At 38.4% G+C, this 24,281-nt stretch overlaps 1 protein-coding gene across 1 annotated transcript in view; it reads right to left on the reverse strand.

Moving 5' to 3' along the window:
* PLXDC2 (plexin domain containing 2) overlaps positions 1 to 24,281 on the reverse strand; it is a 285,578-nt gene that overhangs the window by 151,257 nt on the left and 110,040 nt on the right. The window contains exon 2 of the mRNA XM_075492688.1: positions 7,778 to 7,989. Within this exon, the coding sequence (XP_075348803.1) occupies positions 7,778 to 7,989 (212 nt within the window). The remainder of the gene's footprint in view (positions 1 to 7,777; positions 7,990 to 24,281) is intronic.

Raw genomic sequence — 24,281 nt, forward strand, 5'->3', positions numbered from 1 at the left:
AGTCATGGTAGTTTTAGCCCTGGAAACATCAGTAAGCTTCATCTATACTAAATGACCAAAGGTTAATCAAAGATTGAGAAAAATATTTGCAAGCCTACAGGAGGACCCAAATTCCTCCCCCCCTCCCCGCCTTGAATGAATCTTTTACACACACCAAAAATCACATGACGTAGTAATTATTAACTGTGAACAAGAAACAACTATACTTCCCAAAAATTAAGAACGAATGCAAAATCTTCATCATAACAAAAGTTGCAAGTAGACTGGGTAAGCTGCAGCCATGTAATTAAATCAGTTAAAGTTGATTTCGTCACTGAGAACTTAAAATTATTTTAAAACAAAATTTGCAATTTCCCTTATTTTAGGCAAGGGCTCAATATTATTTGTCCTCAATAATATAGTCTATGATCTGTCCCCACAATGAAGCAATGTTAGAAAGCCGGTATCAAAGATAAAACTGATTGTCTCTGGTTTTTTTAGGTTTTTTTTTTCACATGGCTTTTTGCAAATACAGATTTCGGAACAGAAGTACTGCTTTTTTGCTCTCTAAAGAATCAGCCAACTCCAGTAACAAATCTATGTTCTGCAAAGCTTCATTCCTCCTCAGTTATATGTCAAATGCTTTAATTCAAATAAAAATTAAAAACCTAAAGTGTGGTTAAATCTTTGTACCAAATATGCATTATTTTGATACTTTATAATTCACATTAAAATGTGACTATGCATTGAAAAAGAATTGTCATGATGCAGAGACCAACAGCATCCCTGATTTTACTACACTGAATGAGTATATTAAAATGTTGTCCATGGAATTCATTCTTGCATTGCTTTCCCACCGAAAGGGAAAGGAAGATACAAACACTATTTAAGCAAAATATTTGAACTATAAATTCAAAAGCTAAACAAGCTGGCAACTCTACACAGATAATTAAAGGCTCTAAGAGATGGCAAGTCAGAAAACAGACTTTAGAAAGTGTGTGTGTCTCATAGCTTGAGGAAAGAGAACAGAAATACTCATTAAACTTATATGATAATAAGGATTTTTTCTTAAATGCAGAACATTCTTCTCAGTAACTTGAGGGGACTGTGGTTTCAGAACACAGTGTTAGTAACACTGCTCTTTATTTCTAAGTCCTTCAGATGCAACTGGCATTAAAGCATTGGGATGAAAAAAAAAAAAGAAAAAAGAAAAAAGGAACAAAACAGAGGCATGCTTGGCTAAACTGGCAGCTCACTATGTGACTATGATATTGTTTAGTTTTGAGGCTTCAATTATGCATGGACAAGTTTTTCTACTTTTAATATGGTGCATTAGAGCAGTAGCCACAGGACTGCCTTATCATGTGTCCAACTCAAGTGAAATTTAATCTTAACCATTATTTTTTTTCCTTGCTCAGACTTGCAGTAAGAACACAGCAGTGGGCACACTGACACTGCTGTCAGTAGCTGAGAGTAATCGCTCTCAAATCCCAAGGGCTGTAAAACTTGATCCCTTCTGTTGTTTTTGCCAGTCAGAATCAGACATCTTCACTTCCATGAGTGACTGGGACTGATAAGGGAGAAGCCTTCTTCTGGGCAGAAACTCTGGGAGAAAATGCAAAATTCAAGAAAAGATTGTTGCCAGTAGGACATCCACCAGTGGTGTCTGATAGGGGCAAGACGCTTTCCAGGTCTAAAATACAGGAACTGCTAAAATTTACATTTCAAACAACATCTAGAGAAACTAAAGAAAGAAGAGAAGAAGAAAGAAGGGTGCCTTCAGTTAGCAACAACTCTATTTTAGTTAAAAGCCAAAACAGCAGGAGGTATCAGCGAGATCCACAGGAATAAATGAATCACTTCACTACCTAAAAAATAAATTTGTTCTGCACTGAAATAGCCACAATTTTCTATGCACACAAGTACTATGTTGGGAGGAGTGGAGAAAGTAAGATACAGTCAAGTTTGATTTGACTTAGCATGCTCAGCATGCCGTGTCTTACTTGGAACTGAATCTTTTCCTGTCGTACAGTTGCAATCATTCATTCTGTTCTAAGACTTTATATGAAAAATTATGCTTTTCTCACTCTTTTCATGGTGCAAAGAAATAAAACCTTACTGTTAGCATGGCTGCACTCAGCTCAAGCCCGACTATGATTTAATCTATTATTTTATTGCTGGATTTCTTTTTGATATTGGAAGTTTGCGAAAGACTCTTGTTTTGATGTAGTATCTCTGTACAGCGGCACCAAATTCAAAAGTAATTCACGTATCCCAAAGTTATTTTGCAAAGTTTGTCATCTTCTGCTAATGGCAATGCAAGCTATATATTAAAGACTGCTCCATTTCAATTTCTCCGTATTTTACTTTTCAGTGTTCTACTGTTCACTGGGTGTTAAGCAGTCACAAGGATTAGGGACAGAGAACAGTGAAGCAAAGGACCAAGCAAGTTGCCTAGAAATCTTCTATAAAGCCTGCAGCTGGAACTGCTTTACAGAAGATCTTGGATAAAGAGACAAAAATTATAACTACAAAAGGAGAATCACCTCTGTACAGAGCCCTACATAGCCATAATCACAGGATATAACTTGAAAAATTATGCCTATTTCAAACCATGGAAAAATTATTATGCAACATCTGTGTAATGCACAATTATATATTAATGTATTTTTAAGCCTTTTCCAGTGCCCAGTGGCCATGTCTATGTTAGCAAGCACTGTGGCAAAACAGAAATGCATTTGTGGATACCTTAGACGTAGATGCCGGGGACCCAACATCCATACTAGATGTGTTTCGGGGATCAGTTCCTTTTCCAGTGAATGCAAAAGAGCAACAGACAAGAATCTCTGCTACCTGCCTTCATTACTTTTATGGCTACAGTGATTCGGGGATCAACAGAAGGGTCGGTCATACCATGACCATAAATCTGAGTTTATTTTAACAATATTAATACATGTAAAGTCATTTACTTAATAAAAATGAGTTATTATAGAGCACACATTTCTTTTATGAGAGTATGTGAAGAAAAGTAGTATATTTATCTTATTTGTCTCCTTGCTTGAAGGAAGACATGCCAAACTAGACATATTCATTAAGACTTATTTTCACACTCATTGCTTTTTCAAGGACTTACAGTGTTTGCAGCCACAGATTTCTCCCTACACATTGCATTTCCTAGCCTCTATTTATTTTAAATAAAAGGCATTCCTGAATGTCCTGAGCACAATAAACAAAAGCAGTAGACTACTCAAACAAAAAAACCAAAAGCCAACCCCGATCCCCAAGACTGGAATGAAGAGTCCCAAGAAAGGGAGGAGGGAGGAAACGAGGGAAAAAAAAAAAGGAATGCTAGACCTGAAATTATAAGATTGTGAAATCCCAGAAATTTAAGAAACAAACACTCTAGAAAGAAGAAATGCTGATATAAATGGCTCTTCATTTTTTGAATGTCCCACCTGCTTTCTCGAATATGCCCCACAATAATCCCTGTCTTTGAGGTCTCTGTAACTATAGTGCCATATGCATTTTCCCTCTCAGACTGGCACCCACTGGACCATGGAGGCTGCCTTTGCACTGGCCAGTCCTGATCACTGGTTAGTTAGCACATATGGGATGCTAATTCCGATGCTTCCAAACTCCCCAAACACTCCTCTAGCTCAATGGGAAACAATTCAGCTTCTGACAGCCCCAAAGTTATTCCAGGTAGAAGACACTAATGTTTGGCTTTGTGACCCTTGGGAAGAAAAACTTCAAATTCGAGTTCTCCTTAAGCACTATGAACTAACCATCTTTTAGAACAGGACACACCCTGCCTCCCCAAACCCCCCACGTAGGAAAGCAAAAGGTTAAATCCTTAATTACCAAATGGAAAGCCAAACTACAGAAAAAAAAAACATAAAAAGAACATTAGAAGGTAGACTATACTAATAATATGTCCAAAAAGAAAAGTCGTGACTTGAAGTTTCTCCAAGATATGTCTTAGCCATGGATGCTCCTCTCTTCAAAGGGAGACTCTTTGATGCTTTCATTTGCCATGAAGCCAAGAAGCCAAGATTGCATTGCATCACTAATGCCTTTTTGGTGTTGACCTTGCAGTTAATTTGGACTGCTGACAACCTATTTCTCCACCTGTCCCAAGGTTATCTGCTTTGGGGATTTCTCTAGGACTATAACATTTGTGCCCATCTGTACAAGATGGAATCGCACCTTTTTTATATTTGTCCCTCTTCAGAGCTTGCTCACTCTCTCTGGCTATGTTATGTAGTGGGAATGAAACTTTAATAAACCACTTACAGAGTATGGCCCCAGAGACATATTCTCCCTCCTCTGTATTTGGGCTCTAAAGTACCAATTGCAAATAAAGCAAATGGGACCAACCTTCACCCTTGGGAACCTTTTTGCATTTACAACATTCTAGTTCCTAACTGGCACATCATAATAACCCTACTAAACCAGGAGAAGAGATGAATATTTTCAAGATTGTCATACTGTTTTATAAAGTGTTTATGATAAGTATTTTTTATACATTGATTTTACCCTGTAATCTCCAGCTTGCTATCAGCTCTTTAGAAAGACCTCAAATGCTACATGCATAGGAAAATCTGGCTTGCAGCAGAAACCTGTCCTTCCTGTCCTTTGCCTTTTGCTTGGCATCTCCAATTTTGCGAGTTTGTGCTGCCACAACACTGCATCTGTGGACCACAATTCCTATTCTCCAGCAACACAATGGGACTTGGAGGTCTTGCCTCCTCCTTCCCAAGGCCCTGCTCATTTCTGAAGGTCCTGCACATCAGATGGCTATAGCCACAGCTTCTGCTAGTAACTGCAATGCAGTTCAACTTCCAGAGAGTCCAGTTCAGGAGAACATCCTTATTCAAAAAAGCACCTGAATACGTCCATCATTTCGCACGAGTTCTGTCCTGAATCACAGTGCCAAACAAATGGAGGAGACAAAACAGAGCTGTGAAGAGAAACAGCAAATGTCCTAGAGTCCCTAATGGCTGCACTGCTCCAGCTGTTGGACCAGAGAGACAGTATCTCTTAAAGAGAATCTGGCCATTATCATCTTTCCTACATACAGGAGTGGGTCCACCCTGGCTACTGGGAAGATGTGATAAACTGATTTACAATGCACTTTCTATAGCTGTTCATGAAGGCCTGAACTTCGTGTTCCACTCAAATTGATCTTAAAACAGCCTATGGATTAGGGCCAATGAGAGACTGAGGATGGTGCTGCTGTGAAGTTACAGAACAACTCCCAATAACTCCAATGGAAAAACATGAATGAAAAGTCTTATTACCTTAAAATATCAAGAAAAGCCAGTGGAACTAAGCTATGCTCCACACAGATTGATTTTATTATTTTCCACATTATGACTGTATAGATTTGATAACACAGGAAACATTTAGAGTAATTTTTAAACAGCGTGCAGAAATTTCTGCATATTGCCTTCCTTTTTGTCCTTGGTTGTTTTTTTGGTTTGTTTTTTTCTTTTTTTTGGGGGGGAGGGAGGCGGGTGTTTGTTTTGGCTTGTTTTTTTAAAGCTGGATAGCAAGTAAACTCATCATTATAAAGAAGAACAGAAAACAATATCAAGTGAAAATTAAAGTTACATTCATCACTGTTAGCCTTCCAGTAAAAGGAGTCTTCTGCATTTTCATGGTAAACCCAAGCAAATACTTTAGAGAGAAACAGTATCTGTGATGGAGGGATGTTGTAATTCTGTCATGTCATTAAATGAGTGGCAGGTAGTACTCATTCGCTGGATTTTCTTCAGCAAGAACTGCAACACACACAGAAGAAGGCTTTCAAAAATCAATATCCTCTCCAGCACTACCGATAAGCTCCCAAGCTGCAGAAGACTTTGTGACATATGGAGTCTTCCACTGTGAAGATCTGTTGTACTCTTTACATCCTCTACAAAGCTGAGCATCAAGGTTTTTTTGTAAAATGCCTGTGTGTTGTAGTAGGCATTTACAACGGAATCCAATAATGTGTAAAACCACAACTCAGTTATCTTATTGTGCTGGAAAGACTAGAAAAAGAGAGGGCTATGACAGAACACAAAACCAGAATTCAATAAACTCAGTAAGGGTGATGTACTTTTGAGGTTAAGATAATATAATGGCATTAATCTGTCAGGAAATATGGCCCTGGAAAAATACTATTTTACGTATGTCCATTTACAAGCATTCTTTTTTTTTTTTTCCCTGAATGTTGCCACATATGAGTGTTAGAGGGGGAGCTTTGACCCATTTTGCTTCATAAGAGCTTAGAACTCAACTGAATGGAGACAATGCATGGGGATCTACTGGTAAGCCATGGAAAGATCAGCTACACGAACCTTGCTGTATTTGAAACATCTTCCACTTCACCTGCTAAAATAATTAGAAGAAGGATTGATCTGTGTCATGCCCAAGTGAATTACTACAAGTATGGCTAGATGAGGATTACAGGGGGCAAAAAACAAATCATAAAATCTACATGCAATTCAAAAAATATAACTTACCAACTAGCAACTTCCATGTTTATGCAAGAGGAAACAAAATTAGTACCATGCAAACTGGGAAGCTTAAAAAGGAACAAACACAACACACACCTCTCAGAAAGCATTAATTTTTGACTCATGCTGTACAGACACCGTTGTCTCTAAAGACAAGTTTTATATTGCTTTGCTTTTGTTATTGTGTAAGATAACAACACAAAATCTGAAAGCTGTTTTGTTTGAGTGTGAGCTCCTCAGAACTGAAAAATAATAGCACTGTTGCTTTGGAAGCAGAATATAAAGACTGAAAGTGTTAAGGGTAGCTTACTCCAAGCTCTATTTTTTTTGAAAAATAGGATTTAGGTTTTATTAATAAGAAAACCCCAAGCCTAATACTTAAATAATAAAAAAACCCAACAAACAGTAAAAATGCAATAATTATAGTATTTACACTTGCTATCTGTGTATAAAGACAAAATCAGTTCAGCCAGTGTGTTTATGTAGAACCACTAAGATAAAATACCAGAATAGCAGAATTCCCACAAATCATCATAGATGGCAACATTTTGCACCAATCAATCACAACATAACATTACAGTCAACTTCTGCTCTCTCTACACTACTTGGAACTGAAAGCAGCTTTAAAGACAGAACTGGTGCTCACTTGGATTTACATTATGTCCATATGAGGGCAATCTGGCAGTTAAAGTTTTTTAAACAAGCAATCAGAGGTTGAATGAAACCATAAAACAGAGGGAGAATGTCCCAAGATTTCATTTAGATGGATTTGATGCATGTTATTTTTCTTTGGAAGATCAACAATCAAATAGTATGGGCAAACTCATTTAATGACCAACCTAGAATTTTTTCCAATTCTTATTTCTCTAGGGCCTTTTCCCCTTCATGTCTGGATATCACTCTCCATAAAGACCAGGTGAAATCTCACAAATGGAAGCGTTTACTCAAACTTCTAAGAAATAATTAAATTTTATTTTAATTTTTTTAATACTACTTCATTTTCCAGGTCTCCAGCAAGAACTGCTACAACATGGGACTTCCCATAACTGTTTTCCAGCAGAGAAACAGACATCCTCAAGACACTATCTTCAAAAGTCAGACAGGACAGGCTCCAGTCCCAGGACAGGAGAAAAAGCTGGCTTCCATGTGCTGACAGGGTCACAGCTACAAAGACCATGAGGTTCTCTTCCCCTATCAGTGTTTGAGTACACTGAAGTAAATGTCTTCGTTTTTTACTTACTCCCAATCAAAGATAACAAATTAAATGAAAAAGAATAGATAGAATGAATTTCTACCTCAATCTGGGTGGTGTTGTCATGTCCCTCTTCAAGCAGCAGGTCTGTAAAACCCCCCGGCTCAGAGGAATCCTGCCCCATGCTAGCTCTGTTGGTGTCGACGGATTTGAGAGACTCTGAGTGCCTTCTCCACCTGTGGCTGTTTACATGTGAATCCACTCGCACATTTTCCTCCACTCCAGGGAAGCTCTGAACAACTTCATAAAACACACCTGTTTGACAAAAAAAGAGAGAACAAGATAATAAGTGAGTGGAACTTTGGTTTGCTAATGATAACTGAAAACCTAAGAATAGTAATCTTTTAATCAATGTTTTGAACCACTCTATAGCATAGCCAATTACATCTCTGATAAAGCTCCTACAACAACATAAGAGTTTAAAAGAAGAGATAGCATATTTTATGTCTACAAAATTCAAGAATTTGAATTAAGTTTTGTAGACTCCTCTAAATATCCCAAATGTTTTATTTTCCTGCTTATTTCATGTCTGGGAAAAGTTTTCCCTGTAACTTTTGTAACTTGGATACTTGCCTACCCATAGGTGTCACTTTTCAAGATAAAATAAATCTAAGAAAAAAAATCAGTTAATCATCTAACAAAACAAAAGTAGAAGAGGCAGAGAAACACTGGTTTTATGTAGAAAGAGCTTGGAAGCCATAGGGAAAGGCAGACAAATAAACATTATGAGAGGCATGAAATTCCCATAAACATCTGCTCCAGTGTAAAAATAAAGCTGCCCCATTGTATAAGTGATAAATGCAAATGATGTGTGAAGTCTGCAGACACTCACTATGTCCCCTGCAACGGGTGAGCAGTTGGGTGGTGTGTTTTACATATTCCTTTTGGACTTTATTCATGCTTATTCACAACTTTTTCATGCTAGTAAAACTATCACCAAGAAAAAACCATAAATTCTTCAGTAGTTTCCAGTTTGCCCAATCCAAAAGCCAATCAAAGTATTTTTTATTAATTTATTTCAGTTAACACCATCAATAGGGGGTAGAGTAATTTTGCATACTTTGCAGTAAAAATCAGATACGCTTTTCATACTGTCTATGGGTCTAAAAGGAGAAGTAGAGGGGTGCTCTGTGCTTTCCATGTGCCAGGAAGAAGGGGATCTTGTTCAAAAAACAGAACTGTGATGTTCCAAATGAACTCTCAAGAGAACTGGCAAAGTAAAAGAAAAACACTGAGAGAAAGGATAGACTGGTAAATAAATTATTTGTAGAAATATTTCCATTGCTTCTGTTTGGCAGGAGCTTCTGAGCAAAGGAAGGCACCACTTCCAAGGTCCTTACTAAGCATCGCGTATGTTGTCTAGGTACAGAAGAGATGGAAAAATAGAAAATTACCCGTCAAAGGTTTAAATAAGAAGTAAGATTTTACTGCATCATAGCAGGAACAGGTATAGGAGTCATGGATATAGCAGAATCTGCCAGACGTTGTTCTTGACAGACCAGAAAGAGTTACAGTACGGAAACAGTCTCTAATCCTATTTAGGATCTGCATGATTCCATTTTTCTACCAAATTCCCCCAAATCTACTAAACTTATTTCCTGAGCTATTTGATCACTCTCAACCACACTGAAATTAATGTGAGCTGAAGGTACTTTGTCACCTAGAGAAATCAGAATTTAATAGAGATGCAAAATAAGCAATCTCGGGCCATAACTTTCCTCAGACCCCAAGTAATCAGACTTCTTTTCTTTTAATTGGTGGCTTTTTGAAACCTGTTTCCTTGCATTTCTTAAAAGCCTTAGAACACTTGTCTTCAACAAATTGCCACTGTGCTCCCTGTTTTATCAGGCAATCAGCTGCCAGATGCAGAGGGACAGCTCAGCAGATGAACTGACTTAATCCTCCACAGTCCTTATCAAAATCTATTCAAAGCTGCCCTCTCTGCTTCAGCTTGGAGGCACTCACCATGGTGTTACGGGGATAAGGGCATCAGAAAGCTGACAGATACGGCGAACTTCTCAGATACAATCGCAGATAGGCACTTTCTGCCTGTGATACGCAATGCCTGAGGCTGGATCCATGGAGGCAACGTTTGCCATCCCGCCCCAGCCGCGTCTGTGGCACTTTGCCACCTCGGCACTCGCTGCGAGGCACGGGGGGCATTAGACATCTACAAACAGGGGCCACAGTGCAACAGCTATGTGGCTGTAGAACCCTGCTCCCTTCTTCTCAAGCATCTTCTCTGGCTGCCCATAGTGGCTCAAAACCTACCTTCAGAGAGGCAAAAAGCATATTTACCCTCATTTTGCACTCCCACTGCAGCCTACTCTTTTTATGGTCAACAGTCAACATGTTGAGGCAATGACCAAAATTAGCAAATAGGAAATGTGAAAGTTAGGAGAGGGTCTTAAATCTTATTCACTTAAGGCTAACATCGTCTGTAAAGGAAAGTAATTATACTTTACTCTCCTACATCCTGAATAGAAATGACTGTGGTTTCTAAGAAGGTGTTGTAACATAAACTGCTTTTAAAAATAATAATAATATAGTGCTGGAGAGAAGAAGGAGATAAGCACTTTCAGGTATTTCCACTGGCTTGGAAATTCTACACATTTTTCTCCATAATTTTATTTTACGGCATAATTGCAACATGGCATCTGCAAGATTTGGCATGAGCCATTCCTCATTAGAGAAATCTTTGATGTTGTCAGTGCACAACTTTTATCCTGTTTCAGCTGTTTTAGTTATGTGACTTTTCTCTTGAAACAGAAAATGTTCTAAACCATATTGCTACTGCCATTACACTGATAAATATTATTTTACAGGTATAAGCTACACTGACATAAGGAAGCTTTATAATGATCTAACTGTATTCAGAATGTATTATATCCTTCTAAATTTAATAGCAGCAAGAATTAAAAGCATGAACTGATAATGTTTTCAGTTTAAAACTAGTCTTTGAGGTTTTTTTTTCACTGTTAGCTGTGAAAGCTTCTACCAGTGTTACCACTAGATTAGTTAACTGTCCTGGACTGGGAGAGGTGGGGTACTGAACCTACAATGTGAGATAAAATCTGGATGTGTTTTCAGGGAACAAAGAGAGACATTTACTGTAGACTTCCTCCTTCCTTAAATCTTTTTTCTTAAGCTACTGGGGATGGAGAGAGACAGACGATGGGCTTGGCCAGACCAGCTCTGATCCAGTGTGGTGTCTCTGGTTTATCCAGACAGACCTCTAATGCTGACAAAGTGACAAACAAGATTTTTCTTTTAAATAAGCTGAACAGGGTGTTTTCCTTTTATGTAAATATAATTGAAATATATAAATTCTCAGATAATGGATGGATAAATTAATTTTCAAGTTCTAAACGCAGGCAGCTCATGAAGAAAAAGCATTCAGAGACCTAAAATTCCAACACTTTACAAGTTAGGACTATTTCATGTTTCTGGTTGAAGTCTCTGTAGCTAATAAATCACATAAAAGGCATTTTAGAGGAAATGTACCAAAGTATTATACTCTTATCTTTTAGATCTCGGAGCTTGCACTTAATTAACACTGAAGGAGAACATGTCATTCAAATCAGTTGGAAAGCAGCCAAATGCTGTAATATCTGATTAATAATAAAATAATAATATTGGCAAACATAGATGAGTAGTAACTTGTTCAACCTGTATGAACAGAGACTTAGAACTACAACAAGCCTTCAAATCAGTTAAAATTGAAACTGTGGTTTTCAACTGATATTTTTAGGTGCAAACCACAAGAGTGTTATATATGGTTCTGTCACTGGCATGCAAATATCTTGGTGTGAAGGTCTGTAGAGTGGTATTGTACTGTAGTATTTTGGAAGCAGTGAAAATAGACTACAGGACTTTCCAATGAATATGTAATTAAGCTGGTGTTTTGGTCTGACCTTTCAGCTCTTGTCCTTGAAGTTTTCATAAAATTAGCAATGAAAATCATTATGTCTACAGCTCCTTTCCCCCTTGGGTTAAGTTAAAATTTAAGATTTCAACTCTGTGTTGAATAAAGCTAGAAAGGCAGCGGGTGGGGGAAACAAATCTATAAAAAGCTTTCACTGCTCTGAGATGCTTTGGAGTTAATGACTGACTGCTGACAAGTTCAGAAACTCTTGTTGCAGTTGGCCAGTTCAGTCCTTTGTAGTCGATGTGATTGATCAGAATTACCACCAAAGGCTTTCAGGGAATAGGGGCATCATTCACACAAACTGGAAGGACCTATGCAGAATATTTAGAGAGGAAACTGGGGAAGGGGAATGGGTGAAAATTACAGACAGACTTGCTTTTGCTCACATCTAAGACAGGTGCTTCAAATTTCCTTCTGTATGGGTTTACATGCTCACGCAAAAAGACTTTTAAAAGATTTTGGCATCTATTGCCTAAACCACCATGTATCCAGATAATAGCTTTTTGAGTACCTTAGCTTGCATTTTAACAATTACTAAACAAGCTTTTAAACTGTATTAAGCTAACCTAATGGAGGACACATGACTGAAAGCTGTATCTTCTTGTACATCAGGACCTCACTTTTGAAGTGCCTCTGCTAGTCTGAGCTTTTGGCAGGAAGATGTGTGTCCTGTACTACAAAATACACAGAACTACTTAACACTTATATCATTAACATAAATCAATGCTGAAATTGAACAACTGAATACATAGAGAAGTTTGTCTACTTCAATATTGTGAATTATGCAAGCAGCTTTTTTACAGACTAGAAGTGAAAATTGGGCTACACAAGAAAGATTTGCAGAAAGGGAAGAGGCTGTCTCACTACGGCAAGGGCACAGGTTCTCTGCTTTGCCAAGTTTGCCCTCAAACAAAAAAGGAAAAATTCTAAGTAAATAAAACCAAAATGAAACAGCAGCACTTGACAAGTAAGACAGCTCTGATTTAGCAGGGATGTCTGGTCTGCATAAATCTTTATTTAGAATGAAGATCTAGCTCTCACTTTACAAGAAAAAGAAACATTCAAAATTTTATGGGCAGCAATGCAATTAAAGAGGAAAGAAATCGTATTTTGAAACAAAAAAGCCAAATAGGTAAATCATCTACCACTCATTCAACTGGTTTTGTTTTTTTTTTTTTCCCCTTTTCCATGAGGTCAAACAGTGGTTTGTGGAATGTTTCAGCACATCAGAATTTCAGAATTGCATTTCTGAAAAACATGTGTTAATTACATTTCATGATGGCACATATTTAGGCCAACTCTGCAATCTGACTAATTTCATAAATGCACCATAATCAACAAGACTTTTTATTGAAAGCCCAGAAATACTCACATATTGAAACCTCTATTCAACAGATTGCTTGTGAGATATAGTATCGTCTTTCTAAATCTGCCATAGCCCAAATGCCAGCGATATCAAATTTATTTATCAAGGAACTGAAAATGCCATCATACTCCTTTAACTTAAGTAACTTCCTATGGCCCATCTCATGAATCTTTATTTCTACTATGACCGTTTTATTAGTAAAGATGAGAAACCAACAAATGTTGGTGGAAGATATGAATACTGAACCCATGAAGTGATAGACTCTTCAAAACATAAATGTTCCTTTAAAGGATTCTCCAAGTAGAGTGCTCATATACTGAATGCCCAATATCACAACAAAATCAATCGTACTTCTCATAAGAAGAATTTCCAGTTTAAATTATCTCTGCCTATGAACAGCTCAACACTATAAAGACTTCTTTTTCTGCTGTACCCGATTCATGGGACTAGGACCAATTCCACCTTTCTGACCTCAATTTAGGAAAGAAATAACAGATCTGCTTGACTTTCAATATGTCCGTGATAATGATAGGATAAATGTCTTAACAAACTCATAAATAACATGATTTGTAAAAAACTATCCCACAGTGACAATTAGCACACAAACAGCTGTGTCAGTTTGGATGATGATTTTAAAAACAACAAAATGGTACTATGGCAGGGAAATAACATAGCTGGTAATTTTCTTACACATGCATTTTATCAACAATATGAATTCAACTTTTCCCTTCAAAACCTCTTTCTGTCAAATAATTATTTTTCACCACTACGAGTGGTAGCACACTTCTAGAACTTTATCTTCATCACAACTATAACTGCTGCAGATTTATTTATTTGTTTAAAAAAATAATATTTAAAAAAAATAAATAAAAGTCTGATTTACTTTCATTTTGCAATTATTTATGTAATCATACTGGTAAATTAAAAAGGTATTGGTAAAGTCAGGAGTCCAAGTCCACTGGTAACAATACTGTAACTTTGATTAGCGTACATCAACACTGAGGAAATATTGTCTAATTCCAGCTTCACTCGTACTCTCCAGCCACATAAACACAATAATTTAACATGCATATTGAATTTATAAGCAATCTGATTATAGCTTTATAATGTATTATGGATTTGTTTTGCTACACTTCCTGTCAGTTCCACTCAGGGACCAGGACCTAAGTTTATTGCTAACTGGATAGAAGCAGAACAAAAAAAAAAAAAAAGACAACTCATGCCTCAAAGAAGGCTTGCAGTTTTGAAGATGCTGGGTAATAAAAGAAGGGGGAGAGAGTTTTGGTCAGTAAACAGTGATATCTGTCATCATCAAAAACCTAACCAATATCAAGATTTTGGAGCCGTTATAGTAAGAAGATTTTAAAAGGAAAAAAAGATGTGTTATCATTTGATGTGCTTAAATTTTTTTATACACACAGTCTATATGGATTTTAAGTTGCTTTCACAACTGAGGTTTAAACAATGACAAGAGTCTAGAGAACGCTGATGGTAACAAGTGGAAGGCATATAACATTTCACACCTACTAGGCTCTTATATGTCTCATGCACATCTGCATCCCACAGGCGCAGACCTTTTGTATTACTTTTGGAACAGTAAAAACACAATTATGTTTACGCTAACAATGCAGAGTATAATCCTTTATCACAACCTTCCACTTTCTGAGACAGGGAGACAAAATCACTTTGAAAGGAAACCACAGAAAATGAAGATGGAATTGATTCTGGTTTAGCCTTTCCTTACAAAAGAAGAAGCTCTAATAGGCTTAGATACCCAGCCATGGCAAATTCAATTTGAGTACTACTCAGCATCCCTATTAACAAAAAACCAGAAAAGCCAGAATTGTGTAGTTCTGATTTAATTTAAAACTCCACAGATGTACTGTTACTGATGTGATATTTTCCAGAGCTTTCAGGTGGATTAGGTCAGAGAGCTGGACCTCATGGAACATGTGGAAAAAATTAAAAGCTGTGCTATTAGTGCCTATCTAAACACAGTACACAATGCACAACTGAAATAGTTTCTCCAATTGAAAAATGAGAAAGCAAAGAGTTTTCTTTCTCCTTAAGTGTTGCTTGTCTCAGCTGCTGTAACTTCAGTATGGCTTCTCTTCACATAGATTTGGTCTTTGCTATACATACAACCATTTATTAACACTGGCCTTCAACCTTTTTTTCAGCTGGAGATCCCTAAAAATTTCCTAGTAGGGTTTTAAATTTAAGCCCAATCAATGGAATACTTCCCAGTTCTTGTTTTCCTCTCCTTCTTTCCAGCACACAATTTTGCATTTTAGAAAGGAAGCCTGACTCTCTTAATCATACCTGACTAGCAGAAGAGGTGCTTCCTGATACATTGAACAGTGCCTTTTACTTTCAGCTACCCATATTCAGCATGATTAACACCACTTAATGTTTGCCCACTATACAAATAGGTTTCGTAACCACATTCCCAGTAGCACTTCCAATGACTGTTAGCAATGCAGATACCCAAGTGTACCTAGGTGAGTATTTATCACATACTAAGTTTCCACATAAAGCAAAGGGAAGAGTATCTGTAACGTTCTTATGTTCTTGGCACACAACTCAAAATATGCATAATTGTATTTTCTTGTGGATTATCAAACTACAGCACAGAAAAGCAGGAAGTTAACATGTTTTAAATCATCTGAGGTTTTCTGATTAACCTATAGCAATAGTGTCAAAATGTTCATTCATGTGTCATTTATGCATCTTCTGTCCAAACTTCACTATATCACAAACCTTCACTAAGTCACGAAAGTATTTGTGTAAAAAGCAGCAAAAAATAAAGAATTCAACAAAAAATTGTCCTACTAAGACAAACTGAGATCTCTCTGAATAGTCTATTTATATGCAAATTCTTGCTTTTCCAACCTAAATTCAAAGGTTTTCCAGAGAATACTAATACCAACTGTACCTTATTTAAACACATTGGGCAAAAGTTTATAAAGGCTTTTTTCTAGTTGATAACTAGATTACAGTACAATTGCCAACATTGGACATTAGATCTCCAATGTTTCTCACAGTTCCAATTTGAAAACATCTTTATTTTTCCTGAAGGATCCAGCAAACCTGCGCACTAGAATAACCCAAGGATGCCAGCCCCATGGTGGGTCAGCTTCTCCTCTACATTCAGGCTTAACCAGCACGAGCAAGCAATACATCCAGCTAGAAGACATGCACCAATGTGCACAGATACGTAGATGATAAAAATGGAGTTAAAAAGTTAGATGGACAATTTTGCAGTCACATTGTTAGGACTAACTTCTGTTTCTGGGCATGGGAGAAAAGCATACAAAAATGAAATAGTCATTCATCATTTGAACTGCAGCATATGTTTGGAACTCCTTTTGCATGGCTTGTTGAGGGAGAAGAGAGCAAATATCTGGGATGTGCCAAACTCTGTTAACTTGACTAATTTATGCCCTTCCCAGCAGTCAATGGCAAATAACCCTTTGGTAGAAGGGTTATCTTCATTTTCAGCCCGAGGAAAAGCCAGGGGCTAAGAGAGATGCAAGCCCATAGCTTCAAAAACAGATTAGCAGAGACAGCGCTAGACTTTTTGTAGTCTGCAGAGGCAAAGAGCAGCAATTCCAGGGACACTGCTCTGGCCAAGACAACATCGGTTAGCTCTCCACAGGCCTGTCACTCACTGGTGCTGGAGCAGCATCAGAGGGTAATTGGCTTCCTGGGTAGCCCTGTCAGGCTGACTTCGAGTCAGGCACAGGGATCAATGTCAGCATTCACGCCAAAGGCAACCACGCTGCATTGGGTGGCTCAGGCAAAGAGATACAGACAGGAAAACAGATCTCATGTATCAACACAATGGAGCTACCCATACATACATGTCTACACAACATCACCTTGCAGGCACAGATTAAAATCTGAGCAACCCAGCACAGTGGAAATAAGAGAAGAAAGGAGGCGGAATAACACCTTATTGGGTACAACAAACACTGATGGATGCAGACCAAGGTTTTCCTCTCCTCCCTTGTCAGGAGTGCCCGACAGACTGTAATCACCTTGTTAACAAGTTTGTCTGCAAATGGGGACAAACTCCTAAGCCCCTTACTCACTCCTAACTCATTTCTTACTGAGTCTGTGGCAGTGGGCCAGAATACAGCCTACATAAAGAGTGCCACGGCTCAGAACTCAAACCAGCCTGAGCACCTTCAAACAAGGCAGATCATGCAACGTAGCCCTGGTGCGACTGAAACATGACACGTTTTTCCTTCTGTGTCCTCAGTTCCCTCTGTCCCCCTCACAGGAGCAGAAAGGAAGTGGTTTGGGGTATTAGATGTTTCACAGAGCTTAGGAGTTGGAAAACTGGAAAATGAACAAGCAATTGCCGTTGCCCAGAAATGTGTAGCGGGAAATGCAATAGTATCTGACATTATAAAAGCTGAAGAAAAAAGCTGCATGACTTTTCTTCCACGGTGCTGGTAGAGGAAAGTTTTCGAAGATGGGAAGGTTAAAATTTACAACTGTTTGTGGAGACATAACTTGGGCTTTCCTTCAGCTCAATGCTAAAACGCACAAAGTGATTTCAGACAGAACTTAAAATTTAAACCGCTTCGTTTTCATTATGGATTAAATACGGAAATTGTATATCTTCTTTCATTTTCTGCACATGAAGGTTTCCTAGACCAACAGTGATTCAGGATTTAGAAAGATTATGCCAGCTCCAAGTAAATAGATTGATCATTTGTGGAATTAATGAATTCATTTAATAAAAAGTGAAGGCTTAGTGCCAGAAGTCACTACACTGTGGTGTCAAGACAGGGTTTTCATAAAATGTCCTGCAAAAAGTAAGAGTAGTAAATTGGCACATTCAAACATGGAGTTGCTCCAAGGGTCAGGAAAAATAAAGATGGTCTCACTGGGCTTATGTGGTAGGGTTACATGTTTAGGTCATCAATGATTGAGGAATACATTAAATGTTAGTACTTTAAAATTCTCAAAATGTTTTTGACCTAATTTTCTTGGCTTTACAGATACACTGAATTATGCTTCCTGTGTGATACTCTTGAGGCTTTTTCTGTAGAGATGGGATGGTCAAGAAATGACAATGATAAATTTTTTGAAAAAAGAGCTTGAAGCTTGTTTCAATGTCTCTTCACCCTCAACCTGCAATTGCTATTCAACTTAAATTTCTCTCTACATTTACCCAGTTCCCTCATTTCTGTGTCTTTTGTTTCAAAAGAATAGTACAAAACTTTAAAAAAGAAGATCTATTGCCTTCCATTTTCATCCATATGCATTAAGTAGGTATTTTCAGGACTTTTGAAAACATAACAGTGATTTTAAACAATAAGGGCTCCAATCTGGCCCAATGCAGTAAGTCAGCACTGTAGATATGGTCCACTGTAAGACCAGCCACTAGAGAAGTCAGAACCTTTCAACTTTCCAGGAAGAACCAGAGAAAACTAAGTAACTATAGTAAATATATATGGTGTAGAGAGAGATTAATAAAAGGAACCAAAAATGTACTGTGAAAGCCTGGGTTACTTAATTTTTATAGTGTTTTTGCATAATAGCTCAATGGATGCTTCACTTTTGCTATCTGTAAGATGCAGATAACGATACTGGCTTTGTCTGTTAAACATATTTTGTGTTACTGATGACAAGCACTAGATAATAGCTATGTACTATTTTATTACTGAAATGCCATTGTTTATTTCTTCCAGACTCTCTGTTACTGTGCAGGGGCAAACTATTTTCTGTCTTATGAAATTATGATTAAGTTTGTCACTGAAATTAAAATGGGTCTAAATGCCTTCAGCTTCTTTTCAGGAAAAATTCTCATTTTAGCTTCATCAGGAGATCTGCTGGAGAAAAACATCATGTTTCTAGCACACTAATGGGAGGAAATTAGAGCAGAGACTGTTCTTAAGCTCTGGCACAGAATCTGCATTGCTAGACTTGATGTGGGAACAAAAAAATAAATAAATCGTACATTAAGGAGGAATTGTTGTAGATATGTATTTAGAGTCAAAGAACAGCTGTATTAAACCTATCAAGAAGCAGAGACATAAAAATAAGAATTAAGCCAGTTAGAGAGATGAATGATAGAAAGACTTTTTTGGCAGAAAAGAAATAATCCATTTGAAAACTGGCAGAGATACTGGGGAAACAGAAGAGAAAATATTGCATCAATCTTGAAACTTGTCAAAGCAATGAAGTTATCTAGCAAATGTTTAATTGGACTGCCCGATATATGGAGTATTGAATTTCTCTTCTCCCAAAAGACAGACAAACTAGTACTGTGGACTGTGCAGATACGGGGACTAAAGTGTGGGAAGGGCGTGTTTTCACAGTTTTTAACTAACCAACAGGACTGGAAGGACTCAACTCCTATAAAGGGGTTTTAGAATTTACAAAAAAAGTATAGTTTTTTATATATATTACCCTGTTTACATGAACTTCCATCATGCCTAAATAAAATGAGGGAATTGCATTGCTGGTGTCCACTTTTAATACATGGAACTTACATGGAACTTAGTTCTTTGGACAAACATGGTCTGGGAAAAGATTGAATAAATGTGGGTTTTTTCTTTATTATACACCTTCCAATTCTACCACAACATTCCCAAGAAAAAAAACATTAACAGCTTTGCAGCACGCCTGCTGGAGTGGCTTTGCTAGCATGCCGTATACATACATTTCATCTGTGCATTTTCTTAATGAGGAGGCAGGGATGGATACTGCTGTGCTCAAAGCACACGGTGCTTTGGAAGCTGTGCAGGGACGAGCCAGCTCAAATGACATCACCCTACACTTAACGAAAGGACAGATTTACAACTCTCTGCTGTGCCTTGTGCTTTTCCAAGTGGAAGATAGGACATTATGTATATGTGTGAAGATCATTACACATTGACCATCACATGAAGAGTATGTTATTTTACTTTTCAGAGAGTAAAAAAGAATAGAGGCAACACACAGAACAAGACAGTTCAGTACATTTCTTAAAAAAACACAAGTGTGCTTAAATGCTTTGAAGGGGCTTATTTTGTAAATGAAGCTGAGCTTATAGGGTCTCAGACTTGGTAGACTCAGTGACTTAGATGCATGCAAACACTGCCCAGTGCATTAAGAGAGCTGAAGGGATGGCTCTATGAGGAAGAGACCTTCTTCACAAGAAGGTTTGTTTTCTTCTTGGGTAATCACAATGGTGCAGAGCATTTACACTTCTTTTCAGTGACTTACTCAAGCTGTTGGTCAGGTTCATTATTATCACTGGTTAGAAGGCAAAGTCAAAGAAGAAAGAGGGAAAAATATCTGGAAATAAGAGTGGATATAGTGGGTTTTAAAAGGTTTTGGACAAAATGACATTTGAATGTTTACCTCCTCCTATCTTATTAATCAAAGACAGGATTACTCCATGTACAGAACGATTTGGGAAAAGAAGTCAGTTGAAGTGTGGCCTATTTTGTTAGGCAAAGACTGATATATCTGTAAAATATACTTGAATAATCACCTCTGTTTCTTCTCACTCTACCCACTACAGATTTTATTCCTAACAAGCACATATTAACGCTGTCTCAACATGCTATTTTTTTTTCCCTTTCCAAACAAAGCACACTGCCAGCAGTCAGTTATGATTCCCCATACCCTGTCCTTGAGACTCAATGACAGTAAAGCACTAGCTAGTTGCACGAAAAGACATCTTTTACAGCCATCTCATATTTCTGTGTTAATGCATCTTGCTGCCAAGGTTTTACCCACAGACTGGCTGACAGCCCATCCAGAGCCACAGCAGCCACAGTAAGGTTTGGAAACCAACTCTTTACATCTTGCAACAGGGAACTGATTCAACAACAGCTAGACTTCATGCAGTGTTGTAAGAGTACAATGCAAAGATGTACCTGATTCCCAGACAGAATATGACCCTAGAAATCTTATTTAAATTTCTCAAGAACATATTCATAGTAATTTTGTTTTTGTTCCTAATTAGCTCAACGCAGAGAAGTAACAGGGCACAAACTCTGCCTCCATACCACATACATTCACACTGTCAAACCACTTACACCTCATGCAAGACACAACCTGGTGAACTTAAATGGGATTTTAACAGTCCCTAGAACTGTTCATCTTCCACAGGGCTGTCAGTTCTACTCCACTGAGGAGTTAATCTTAAATTAATCTGTCTTCTTGCTGAATGCTGCCTGCCTTCCTCAACACGTACACCTCATTTACTCATGCAGAGAAACAGCTCGGTCACTACAGATATATCATTCCATATCTGAATTATAGAGGGATAAATTACCAATTCCTGGATGTCTAGGTGTCCTGAACAAGCAACTGTTAAGCTTGCAGAGGTTGGCTCTCCTTGTGCAGTATGTCCCACAGACCCATAACTTCCAAACCCATTACAGTTAACAGGCTTGGTCTATGGTATTTTCTCTTCAGATAAATGTAAGGACTGGGCTGTCTAGCAGTAAAGGATGCAGTCAGGCTCAGTCAGTAAAAGGCTCTGGCAGACTACCTGTCCCCACCTTACTAAGAGCTGGCTTGGCCACCTTTCTTCCCTGCCTGAGCAGCTCACTTGCTCCTGCTTTCCAGTTTCAGAAAGCACGTGCTCACTGTGACAGAACTGTCTCTCAAAATGCAGGATTAAACTCTTTTCTTCTTGAATCAGGGCTAGTGACAGTTCCCATGGATTTTCTAAATTGTCCATCCTGCCCCCTCTCTTTTGTTCCAATTAGTCTTCAATATTTTCTGGGACAACTTCAAAAGCAGGACACCTTGCCAGGAGATGGAAGACCTCCTCCTGGGTAAAGGGAGCCTTGAACTTTGTCCTACTTCCCTGGAGAGTGCATAACCACTAGGATACTATGCAAATATAAGACACCAGTACTAGGGCTTAGAAGACTGAGAGCTTTTCTCATTTCTTGCAAAGACCAAATGCAGGTGCCACTCTCAGAAGTGCATTGCACACGCTGGATCCTGAGGCAATTAGGTCTCCTCTTGCAGCTCTTAACTGAGCAGCTAATTCCCTGAAAGAAGCAGGATTTCAGACATATGATGGGCATTGCTTGTTTTTGTTTCTCATTTTCAGGTAACTCCCAGATCCACAAATGGGTGTTTGGGATTGCAATTTAAGTATTAACAGTAAGCAACTAACACAAGGCTTGAATTCCACTTGGGAATTAGAAAGCTACAAATTTGTCATGAAAACACTGAGTTTGTAGGTGCTCAAGTCCTTTATCACATTTGTAACCTTAAACAAATTTGGGAGGAAGAGTTTGTTAAACACTAATCAGTGTTGACAGCAAACGCTCACTTGCTTCAAAGACTAAATCTGCTTCTGTAGCCCACGTATCACACCTGAGTTTTCTCATTTCATGCCAATCATGTGGAAGTTTCTCATAGTTTGGTACATTTTGGCACATTGTTTGGCTCTAAATGAGCCCTCAAAACCACTGACACTTCCATGAACCAGGGCCTTTCAAAGGCCTGTTATTTAACTGAACTCTATTGCATAACTCCTAGTGGCCATTTTCCCTCTTTTCCATTAACTGTAAACCAACACCTCACAACTTCTCGTGCCCCAAATTAATCTCCACTTCTGCCTGGTTATGCCAAAAGCTGCAGATTTTCCACACAGTGTATGCTTCCCTTCACGTGATTTAGCTAAGCTGTTTCTAAGCATCTGTCTAGTATCATCTGTTTGTAAAAAAGGATAAAGCATATATCACTTTTTACTTACTCTTAGAGGAGAAAAGTAATAAAAGACAGCACATTCAGCCTCTTCCTCTCCCATAAATGCAGTAAGAAGAGAAAAAGTAACAACTTACTTTATTACTCCCATCAGTTTTGCTGAAGTAAGGAGACTGAAAGCTGTAGGAGAAAACTTTCAGTGTCATTAATACAGCTTCTCCACAGGAAATATGGGCTCATCAATAGATTGGTTTTCAGCTTAAGCTTTAAATACAAGTGATTTCACAAGCACCAGCTGAAACAATTTCTTTCAGGTCTGCAACGTACTGGTACTCAAATATTTGCAAAGTGAATCTCCCTTTGCCTTTTCTTCTGCCTTTTTTTCCCTCTGCCCACCTGTGCAGGTGCCCCCGCTCCTCACGGTGTGCCCTGCACCGGGCACCCCCTCCCTCCCCCCTGCAGAGGGCAATAACCCAGACCCACTATTCCCTCCAACGTCCTTGGACTCCAAAGCAAGTCCCTCCCCATCCAACCTGTTATTCTTCCCAGATCCTGAACACCAGCTTTTGTTAGAAGCTCCACCACCTCGAGGCCTAACAGGTCCATCCCAGCAGCTACAGACCTATACAGCAAAATCTTCCTTTTAGGTGTTTCCTCAGGTTTCCTTCTGCCTCCAGTTCACTAAATGAGCACTTTGCAAGCCCACCCTGGTTGGAGGGGTGGGGAGCACTTTGCAAAGTGCAACCCCTCCCTTTTCCTCAGCTGGCTGGTCTCTCCAGATCAGCCCGTGTTCTCCCAGGAAGAGGCACAGCGTCAGACCCCATGGTGCATCCCTTTTGTTTAGCCTCGCTGCCAGGGAGGAGGAGAAGCAGAGCAGAGAGGAAAAGATGATGTTGCACGCATATGGTCTCATAGCCTCTGCCACAGGCTTTGGCCCCACTTGCCTGCTACCTCTTCCCAACCCTATTGTCTGAAATCAGATGTTATCCTCTTCAGTGACCTGTCAGAGGAAGATAAAACAGCAGAGGGGAAAGTAAGACTGTGTGGAGCTTTGCACAGTCAGAAAATCACTACTCTGATAAGCAACATGACAAGCCTGAACTCTATTTTGCTATCATATATTTTCTCAGTATCACAAAAGGAATCTTATTTCTGGTCTTAAAATTTTAAAATTAGGACCTTTCATATCTGAACTTAATATCAGAAACGTGTTACGTTATGAGTGCATAGCAACAGCACTGGGCTTACTTCACACTCTTCAAACCTGGGGACAATGAACTTACATGTTTTAATTTGCAGAACAGTTTATATGCATATTATAATTTGTTACTTACTGTTCTATGAATAAATGTGACAGAAATCACTAAGAAAACCACAGTCAAGGCAATGGCAAAACAGCGAAGTGGTTTGCATGCACATAGGGACTGGAATAAAATGACTGTGCACTTTGAGTCCAGCGGGATGTCTAGATTCCAGGAAAAAGAAGAAGGTAATTTACTGATGATATCTAACATACAGCAACACCATAAAACTGCCAGTCATTGGGTGAGCTCGTCTTGCCTCTCTTAGAGAACT

This window comes from Mycteria americana, chromosome 2 (assembly GCF_035582795.1).
Source record: "Mycteria americana isolate JAX WOST 10 ecotype Jacksonville Zoo and Gardens chromosome 2, USCA_MyAme_1.0, whole genome shotgun sequence".
Taxonomy (NCBI): domain Eukaryota; kingdom Metazoa; phylum Chordata; class Aves; order Ciconiiformes; family Ciconiidae; genus Mycteria; species Mycteria americana.